The sequence below is a fragment of the Spinacia oleracea genome, chromosome 1, assembly GCF_020520425.1.
Source record: "Spinacia oleracea cultivar Varoflay chromosome 1, BTI_SOV_V1, whole genome shotgun sequence".
Classification (NCBI taxonomy): domain Eukaryota; kingdom Viridiplantae; phylum Streptophyta; class Magnoliopsida; order Caryophyllales; family Amaranthaceae; genus Spinacia; species Spinacia oleracea.
Window position 1 is genome coordinate 109,817,825 of NC_079487.1, and position 10,415 is coordinate 109,828,239.

At 39.7% G+C, this 10,415-nt stretch overlaps 1 protein-coding gene across 1 annotated transcript; it reads left to right on the top strand.

Annotated features, from left to right (window-relative positions):
- Positions 1-2,797: 2,797 nt before the first annotated feature.
- On the top strand, positions 2,798-4,834 carry LOC130466111 (uncharacterized). The gene is made up of 2 exons (XM_056834832.1): positions 2,798-2,954; positions 3,580-4,834. Exon 2 carries the CDS (start codon positions 3,646-3,648, stop codon positions 4,429-4,431), a length of 786 nt encoding a protein of 261 aa, XP_056690810.1. The 5' UTR covers positions 2,798-2,954; positions 3,580-3,645; the 3' UTR covers positions 4,432-4,834.
- Positions 4,835-10,415: the final 5,581 nt, after the last annotated feature.

The following is a 10,415-nucleotide window of genomic DNA, read 5'->3' on the forward strand; positions in this document are numbered from 1 at the left end:
GGCAGTTTTTGGTGCAGTTTACCGGCAGTTGTTTTGGTGAATTTTCGATCGACGTTCGACGGGGAATTTTTGGTGAGTTCCGTTTCAGATTCAGTGCGGTTGAAGTGCTTTGATATGGTTACTTCCGTGGAGAAGTTTCATTGCCCTTTTGTGGGTCTTAGCGGGTGCCAGGATGGAGGTGGGCGTGGTCTGGTGAGGAGTTCTCTGATCACTCACTTACAGGATCGTCATTGTTGCACTGGAGTGCGGGATGTAACCCGTCATTCCCTTACTACCAATTTGCAGGTATTTTCTACGGCTGAGGTGACCTTTCGTCGTATGGGAATTTGGCTATGTGGAGATTGTTTCAAGACGCATACTCATCGTATTAGGTGTCGACATGGCAGTGGTTCTAGTATTGTTTTTGTGGACCCACCTGATTCCGGGGATGGTACTATTCGTTTTATTCTCTACGGTATTTAAAAACCGCAAGCTCCTACTTCCGAGCTGTCTACCTCTGATGCGCCTCGAGAACATCATTTTTCTTTTGATGTTGCTCTTCTAGACACTTTATTGTCTTAGCGGTTGCGTTCTGTGAAATCCATCCCTCCTAAATGTCGTTTGGGTTTTTCGCGAGTTCTAAAAGGGGTGCTTGATAAGGTGATTTGGAGACCAGATGACATTGCTTGTTGGGTTCAGTTGCTCGTGTTACCTCTTTGTGTCCTGAAGACTTTTTATCCGCGAAGTAATCGTGAGTGTTCCTCCGGTGTTAGGCGGCGACTACAGGAAGAAAGTATCACCTCTGCTATTCGTTCTTGGGGTGTGCCTGGTGGTTCTGAGCAACTTGTCGTAGACACATTGGCTAGCGTGTCTCCCCCTCTATTGGATGTTGATGAAGACCATGATTTGGCGGAGCGTAATATTAAGCAATGTAAGAGAAAGATTTCTGGCGGTCACTACACTGCTGCCGTTAGAGTTCTTTCGTCCTCAGGTCTTGCCCCTTACAATGATGCTACTCTTGCAGATTTGCAAGCAAAGCACCCTTCAATTCCGGTCCCTACCTTACCGGATATCCCTGTTGATCATCACCTTACTGCTTCCTCCGCTGTTGTGTTGGAGCAGATTAGGGGCTTTCCGTGTGGTACTTCGTGCGGTAGAGATGGCTTACGTGCTCAACACCTTTTGGATTGCTTGGGTGGTGCTGTTGTAGCTGTTTCTGATGAGTTGGTGGACTCTATCACTCGGGTAGTTAATCTCTTTCTTGTTGGAAAGTGTCCTGCTGAGCTTTGAGGATATATTGCTAGTGCTCCTCTTACGCCACTTGTTAAGCCTGGTGGTGGTATTCGGCCTATTGCTGTGGGCACTATTTGGAGGCGCCTTGTTTCTAAGGCCGGGGCTGCTGTGATTGGTCCGCGTTTAGGGAACTACTTAGGAGGGCTTCAGTTTGGAGTTGGGGTTCCAGCAGGTGGTGAGGCCATTCTCTATGCTGTCAATCGTTTGGTTGAGGCTCGTGGGGCCGATGTTGGCCTCTCTATGTTATTGGTGGATTTTCAAAATGCATTCAATTTGGTTGATCGATCGGCTTTGTTGCGTGAGGTTCGGCTACATTGTCCTGCTCATTCGCGTTGGGTTGAATTCTGCTACTCTTCTCCAGCGCGGTTGTATTATGGGGAGCATACCTTGTGGTCTTGTTAAGGTGTGCAGCAAGGGGATCCTCTCGGCCCTTTGCTATTTTTTTGGTTCTACATCCATTGGTGTGTCGAATCAGAGACTCTTTTGATCTATCTCTTCAGGCTTGGTACTTGGACGATGACACTATCGTTGGTGACACTTTGGTGGTTGGAAAGGTCTTGGAATTGATTTTGGAGGAGGGTCCTCATTTAGGTCTCCATGTTAATGTTGAGAAGACAGAGGTTTTCTGGCCTTCGGAGGATCCACGCAGTCGTCTAGAGGGTGTCTTTCCTACGGATATTGTTCGTCCTGCGCTTGGTGTTAAGTTGCTTGGTGGTCCAGTCAGTACGGATTCCTCTTTTTGCAAGGAGTTGGTTTCGCGACGGGTGTCGAAGACTGTTGTGTTGATGGATGCTGTAGCTAAGCTTAATGATCCCCAGTGTGAGTTGTTGCTTCTTCATGCGTGCACTGGAGTTTCTAAACTCTACTTTGCTATGCGCACTTGTCCGCCTCATCTTTTTGAAGCGGCATTATTCTTATGGAGGGTTGGGTGTTTATTCAGCTGGTGATGTTCGACATTATGCTTTTCTTGCATCCCGTTTGCAGTCTTCTGGTTTGCAGGATTCGCTTCTTCGGCTTTCGGGTGTTGATGGTCCGGGGTCGGCCTTTGATGATGCTCTTGGTCTTTTCAATAGGACCGTGGAGCAGGGGAGGACCTATGGATACCCCATAGGGTCCATAGGGACCCCCATTATTTTTTTTAAAAAATTAGAAAGTATTTAAAATTTGAATTAAAAAAAAAAAATGTACTTGTGGTCCCCCAATAAAGTCAGCAATAATATGGGAAGGAAAAAAAAGATGGAACAAAATTCCAACTTTGAAAAAAAGTCACGTGAAACCTGTAAAAGGAGAGGAAAAGTTAGGCTTTTTACTAATTCCCAAAATTGTAATACTTCCAAGACTAATTATTATTGAATAAAAAATTAAAAACCCACATTTTCTTGTTTTTTACCAATACAACGACTCTTTGTTTCCCTGACTTCTGCTTTTTTGTTCATTGCTAATGGGTTTCAATCTTCTCACTCTCTTTCTCATGAATCTCTCATAATCAATTAACATTGGATTTTTATTTTTCAAATTAAAAAAGTAGGAAGCAAATAGCACTGCAGTGCCGCCGTGCCGGAGTGCGAGCTGCGGCTGCGGCGCTGCGCTTCAAGAAAGTGCCGCCTCCGACGGTCCGACCTCCGTTACTGCCCAATTCGACGCGGCGGCGCCACCGCCTACTCACGGCCTCACGCGGACTGGTATTACCTTCTTTAATCTTTACTCTTTCATTTTTTAAATAATCAATTTATAACATTTTATGGTTCAATTTAATTAGGTTTAAGTGTTAACTATTTTGTAAATTAGATTTTGGGTAATTTCAAATTTCATTCATAAAATTGAATTTATTGGTACTTTGGTAGTGTTTGGTACTTGGTAGCTTGGATGATTTATGATTGAGTGTTGAATTTAAATATTTAATTAAATAATTGAATACTTGTTTATTTGAATTATTGAATTAATGGAATCCTTGATTTCGAATTTCATTCATAAAATTGAATAAATTGGTAGTGTTTGGTTGTTTTGATGATTGATTGTTGAATTTAAATATTTATTGAATTATTGAATACTTGATTTTTGAATTATTGAATACTTCATTATTAAATATTATTTGAATACTTCACTATTATGAAGCGGTTTCAAGGAATGCAAAATCGTCGAGGGAAAATGTAATTTATTTATTTATTTTTTAATATTTTCATTAGTTTTATTGTATCTTATGAACGAATTTATTATTTTGAGTTTTCAAATTTTTAGTTGACTTTTAATTTTGACTTTTATAGTTGACTTTTATAGTTGACTTTTAATTATTTTTTTGCAATGAAGTTGTATTTAATTTTGGACCCCCATTTTATAATTCCTGGGTCCGCCCCTGCCGTGGAGACCGACTTTATGAGTAGCCCTAGTGAGATCGCTTCCCCCACTCTCATGAAGAAATTGGCAGACATATATTTCACGAAGGTTACTGCTGATGCGGAATCCGCCTACTCCTTATCTTCACGTCATGTTGCCCTTTGGAAATCACAGCAGGGGGATCACTCCTCAGCTTGGTTGCGGGTAGTCCCCATATCGGGTTTAGGCCAGACTATGAACGGTAAGACTTATCGTTCGGTTCTTTGCTATCGGTTGGGTATTCCGTTGTTCTCTGATTCGACGCCGTGTTCTGCTTGCTCTCGGGTTTTCGATGGGGACATTTATGGGGATCATGCCGTGTCTTGTGCTGGGATTGTGGGTATCAAACATCGACATAATGTTGTTCGTGATACCCTTTTGGATATTTTCTATCGGTCGGGGATTTCTGCTCGCAAGGAGGTTGATGTTGGGCTGACTAGTGAGAGTGATGGAGCTCTTCGTCCTGCAGATATATTTCTTTATTCATGGGATGGCGGTCTAGATGTGTGTGTTTACTTGACTGGGTCTTCCCCTATGACGCAATCTGGGTTGTCAGACTTCGTTCCGGGTCGGGTTGTGGCGGTTGCTGCGCAGCGGAAGCAGGATAAGTATGCGGCACGTTGTAGGGCTTTGGGTTACGGTTTCTTTCCTTTTTCCTTCTCTTCTTTTGGGGAATTAGAGAAAGGGGCTGTTTCGTTGCTGAAGCGGGTCCAGACGTACTCCAGGGCTCAAGACATTGGGGCCGGGCAGCTACCCACATTTTCAGCAGGATCGGGTTCGCCATAGCTAGAGGAGTGGGGGCCCAGATTGTATCTCGGCTCCCCACCAACTTCTTGTAGTTTACTTTATCTTTGTAGCTTGTTAAGATTGTAACGTTTTGGTGGTTTCCCATAATAATAATAATAACTATTGCTATAGCCAGGGGAGTGGGGGCCCAGATTGTATCTCGGCTTCCCACTAACTATTTGTAAATTTTTTGACTTTGTAAGCATTTTATTTATAATAATAATAACAATAATAATAATAATAATAATAATAATCTATTACTATATATACTAAAAGAGACACCAGGAATGACACGTGTCAATTCCTGGTGCGATTTTCCCCATTCAAAAACCACTTTCCAAAATAGTGTATCTGTTTTATTTTATTTTTATTTTATACCTTTTTTTTATAAACTATTTATGTATGGAAGCAAAATTTAGTTTATAAATTATGGCAATAATAGATACGACGTAATAATAATTATTCTAAATGGGTAATATTTTAGTCAAATCGCTATATTAATAATGGAAAATATATCACTCAATATTTTGGTCAAATTACCATATTTTAAATATGCACATTAGATGAATACATTTAAACGAGTATGTTAAAAATGATATAACTATGCAGTAGCTTAGGAGATATTCAGTTAATATTTTGTGAAAAAAATGATCAAAATCCGTGCGTGCACGGGATTTAATCTAGTAATAATAATAATCGATCGAGGAGTGCTGGGGGCCCAGATTTTTCCCACTAACTATTTGTATAATATTTGACTTTGTTAGCATTTGATTTATAATAATAATAATAATAATAATAATAATAATAAATTATTATTATTTTTATTATTATTATTATTATTATAAATCAAATGCTAACAAAGTCAATCATTTTACAAATGATTAGTGGGCAGCCGAGATACAATTTGGGCCCCCATTCCTCTAGGTATAGCAAAACCTATCCTGGTGAAAATATGAGCAGCAGCACGAGCCTCAATGTCTTGTGTCCTAGAAAACTTCTGGATCCGCTTCAGCAACGCAACAACATCCTTATCCAACTCACCCAAAGAAGAGAAAGAGAACGGAAGAAAGCCATAATCAATGGCCCTGCAACGTGCTTCGTACTTGGCCCGCTTCCGAATAGCCGCATCAGTCACAACCCGACCTGGGGCAAAGCCAGACAACCCAGGTTGTGTCAAAGGAGAAGAACCCGTCAAGTCAACACACACATCACAACCCCGATCCCAAGAGTAGAGCAACACGTCTGCTGGTCGGAGAGCTCCATCGTTCCCTCCAGATAGACCAATATCAACCTCTTTCCGCGCCGAGATCCCAGACCGGTAACAAACATTAACAAGGGTATCCCGAACCACATTATGACGATGTTTAATACACACAATGCCAGCACATGACACCGCATGATCACCAAATATGTCTCCCACAAAGACCTGGAGCAAGCAGAACATGGCACCGTAACAGAGAACAAAGGAACCCCCAACCGGTAACACAACACACATCGATAAGCCTTAGCATTCATCGTCTATCCCAAACCTGATATGGGGACCGCACCGAGCCAAGCAGAGGTGTGATCTCCCTGCTGCGATTTCCGCAACGCCGACTGCCGAGACGATAAAGAGAAGGTGGATTCTGCAGTTGCAGTAACCTTTGTGAAATATATATCTGCCAATTTCTTCACAAGTTTAGGGGCAGCGACCTCACTAGGGTTACTCAGAATGTCATACTCCACCGTTCCACTAAATAGACTCAACGCATCTTCAAATGACTGACCAGGACCAACAATATTAGCATGCCGTAGAAGCTGTGTCTGCAAACCAAAAGACTGCAACCGAGAGGCAAGAAAAGCATAATGCCGAACATCACCCGCGGAATAAACACCAAGTCCGCCAAAAGAAAAAGGTAAGGTGGCAAGTCGCCACTGCCAATCGCCAAAGCCAGGCCTCGAAGCAGTAACAGTACGCTCCAAAGAAGATCGAAGAGCCTCATCGAAAGTGCGATGCGCAGCCTCAAAAATACCAGGAGGACAAGTACGCAAAGCAAAGTAGAGTTTAGAAACTCCGGTACATGCCCTAAGCAACAACAACTCACACTGAGGATCATCAAGCTGAGCAACCTTATCCATAAGCCCAATGGCTTTGATTACCCTTTGCATCACAAGCCCACCACTAAAAGCACGATTGGAACTAGCGGGACCGCCATGCAACTTAACACCATGCAAAGGACGAGCATGATTGCATTCTCTTTTTTTTTTCTTTGATTGATTGGTGCATGATTGAAGTTGTGAATTGATTGGTTTCTTTTGGAGTGAGTATGATGTAGCAAATTACTTGGCATAAGTGAGAAGGGAGTATTAGGGGTTTTCTCACCTCTCATTAATCACAACTTTGCTTTAATTATATAGATTCAAAATGACACCAGTAATTTATAACCGAAAAAGCTATAATTTATATTTTCTGGTAATTTAGAACATATAATTTACTACATATATTTATATGAGTTCTAACCTAAACTTAAAAATAAATTTAAATATAACAATGATGTAATTATATGCATTTTAATCTACAACACGAGTCCTAACCTAGACCCGGATTATTTTTGAATACAATATAAGCGCTAAAGTTATATCAACTAATCTAACTCGGTCTCGTTGCTTAAATCCCTAAATACATGAATCCAATTTTACAAAAAGTTGTTTGAATTTTAACCCCTAATAAGTTAGATATATTAGGTAGTATCTTTTATGTTTCTTAAACTTAATTTATTTTCTTAAACATAATTTCTCCCTAATATTCCCCAAAAAAGTGAAACAATGTTTAAAATAAAAAAATTATATATTGTACGTACATAGTATAACGCACACCGTGCTTAATTGACCAATTTGAATTAATTATATTTTACAGAAATAATATTTTTCTACGTCATTATTTTTATTTTTCATCTCACTTTTTCTCAATCACACATAACAAATTACAAATAAAGTTTATATTATAAAAATATTTCCAATTGTAAGTTAGTACTTCGTAAACAAATTTAGTAACACTCGTGCGTTGCACGCGTCCTAAACTAATAAACAATAATAATAAACAATAAACATTAGGAAGAGAAGTAATAACATCTGAATAAAAAAATTAAAAAAAACATTAGATGTAACAAAACTAATCAAGTCTATCTAACAAATCCGACCAGTCATATCTTTTGTAAACAAGATTGATATTGGATTCTTTGGTCCATGCTTGTTCCACTGTGCTTCCCATAACTCCTCGTCGCCAGGTCCGTGAATGTTCCACTGTGTTTCCCATAACCCCTTATTATTCCGATATGACATTGCGGAAAAGCTCTCGTCGTAACTTGGAAAATGCGAAGAATACTCGTGTATTAATCTCCGCACATAAATCACGAAAATATGGTACTTGTATGTGTTAATTCCGTTGTCATGAAAGATAAATCTGTACGTCCTCCACACAGTGACGCTAAACATGAAGATATTGGTATGCCTCTTAGAAATATTATTCCGTAACTCAATGACAAGTATGACAGATTCAAAGGCAAAGAAACACGAAAAGTGGACCCCATTAACGAAAAATTTAACAGTTTCAGTTGTAGTTTGAAGGTTTGTCATTTTACGAGGCAGAAGGAATAGCACGCGGTACGGAAAAAACCGCAGGTGCCTAAGAAGACAAAGGCCAGAGCTTTAGTCCTCGACTCACGAAAAATAAATCAGAAAACTCGAAGTTACGAAGAAAGAAACTTACCGGATCTGAAGACGTCACAAGAGAACGAGGGACAACGTTCAAAGGAATCGCGTCTCTGGACTTGCAAGATTCCAGGGATCAGCCCTCACGCTCCTAGCCCGAGCAAGCTGGTCCTCGGAAAGATGGTATTGCTCTATCTTTGGATTCCGAGGATTTCCCCTCCCGAACTTGTAGTAAGGATTCCGGCAGAGTATCTTCTTTAGATCCAAAGTGATTCCAAGCTTCTCATGATCAATAGCTGAGCGACCAGTCTCTATACCAAAAGAGGAAACAAGCGTCAGAAACAAAAAATATAAAAGTGGAGATCAAACTAATGAAACAGGGTCTCAGCCGAAGAAAACCTCACCCTTATCAAAAATGATCCTGAGACCGGCGGCAGCAAGGATGACCTCCAAAAAGACTTAATTCAGATTTGGAAGCCAATTCTCTGGCTCGGGGTACTTCATGTTGGTCCTGGCCAAGAACCACAACAGAAGATCGTTGTAAGTCTTGTCATTTCTGTTAGGGGCACCCACTCCAGTCATGTCCCGATCTGGCTTAACAAACCACTTCGGGGGCCGATAAAAGTGAAGGTGCCTCGAATCCATTGGGACACGAACAAGAAGCCATTCCCCTTTCCACACATGATCCTAAGAAATGTAGGGATGAGATGTGGTATAAGAAGGCTAACCCATGTCTATTGACACCTGCAACAACGGTATTTTTCTGCAATTCATGCAGATCTATGAAGACGACCACAGACAAGGGAAAGTTTATGAAATCGCACACATATCGTAAGTCGATGATATGCCTCATAGACTTTGGGGTCAGTTGAGCCAAGGAGATGTTGTAGGCAACCAACACGTCTGCAACAAAAGGATCCAAGGGGAATCGAAGGCCATACTCAAAATGATGAGTGTAGACCGCGATGAAACCACTCGGAGGATTCGTCACTGTAACACCCCCAATTTACTACTAGAAATAAATAGAAATATAAAAGACTTTATAATAAATTGCGGAAGCTTATACCTAAATCGGAGGTATCACCGCCACACTTGATCACATTGTCAAGTGCTAAGGCTTACAAAACTCAAACTATTACAACTCGATTACTAGGTGGTCTATTTAAACTAAAAGTATTAAACTGTCATACAAGACTAAACGATAATATTGAGCTCCTTCAACTTGCATGTAATTGCGTCTTTTACGATCGATCTTCTCCAGTCAGTCTTGACTGCTCACCATAGTGGACAAATTCCAAAAGGATCGTCGCAGGGCCACCATAAGAAAAAGACATGGCCGCAAACACACATAACAAATAAACACACACGTCAGCAAAAACTGAGTAATCATCGCTTATTGAATAACCAGACATATAATAATAATAATAATAATAATAATAATAATAATAATAATAATAATAATAATAATAATAATATAATATAATAATAATAATTTAACAAACACATAAGTACAAATTGATAAACAATTCTTATAAAACTAGTACCTATAACCATAAGTAACAAGGGTTTATTGTTAATTTCTTATAAGTTCACCATTTGAGGAATGTGGATCGCGTCCACCACCCATTAGTATATATTAAACTATTGGATGTAACCACCAGAAAAATATGAATCTAGTCCACCACCCAATAGTATTGGACTATTGGATGTAACCACCAAACAGGTCTTAGTCTTTAAGTGTGCACACCCCCCGGTGAATGTTTTTAACTCAAAGGAGTAGATTAAGCCTAGGGTCGTGCTCATGGCTCCGACCAAATAATAAAGCACAATGTGCTATTTAACCGGTTCATACAATATCTTAGAGAAAAAGGAATTAGGAGATGATCAATTATCATCCCAAAATAGTACCAGTAACACTAATACTCAATATGAACAATACCACTAATTCCTTAATAATAAACTTATGGGAATCATCTTAGTACCATCAACGTACTCATGGTAAGAGAAAATACAACACTAGCTTTGATATAAAATAAAATACATAACAAGCAAGAATATATAAAAGATAGATACTAGCAGATAACCATATATTCCAAGTGGGTCATATATATCACAAAACACACAATTCTAATAAACTCATAAAGAAATCAGTGCGATTACAACTGATTAATATAAACACCTCTAAAGAATATGCGTAATTACACATAATAAATAATATACACAAACAATATAAAAGGACTATGTGCGCGTGATTACAACTAATAATATACAAAAGGGACTAAGCGTAATTACTA

Bases quoted from the DNA above. Each gene is read 5' to 3' on its own strand.
- LOC130466111 (XM_056834832.1), top strand. From the start codon at position 3,646: ATGAGTAGCCCTAGTGAGATCGCTTCCCCCACTCTCATGAAGAAATTG.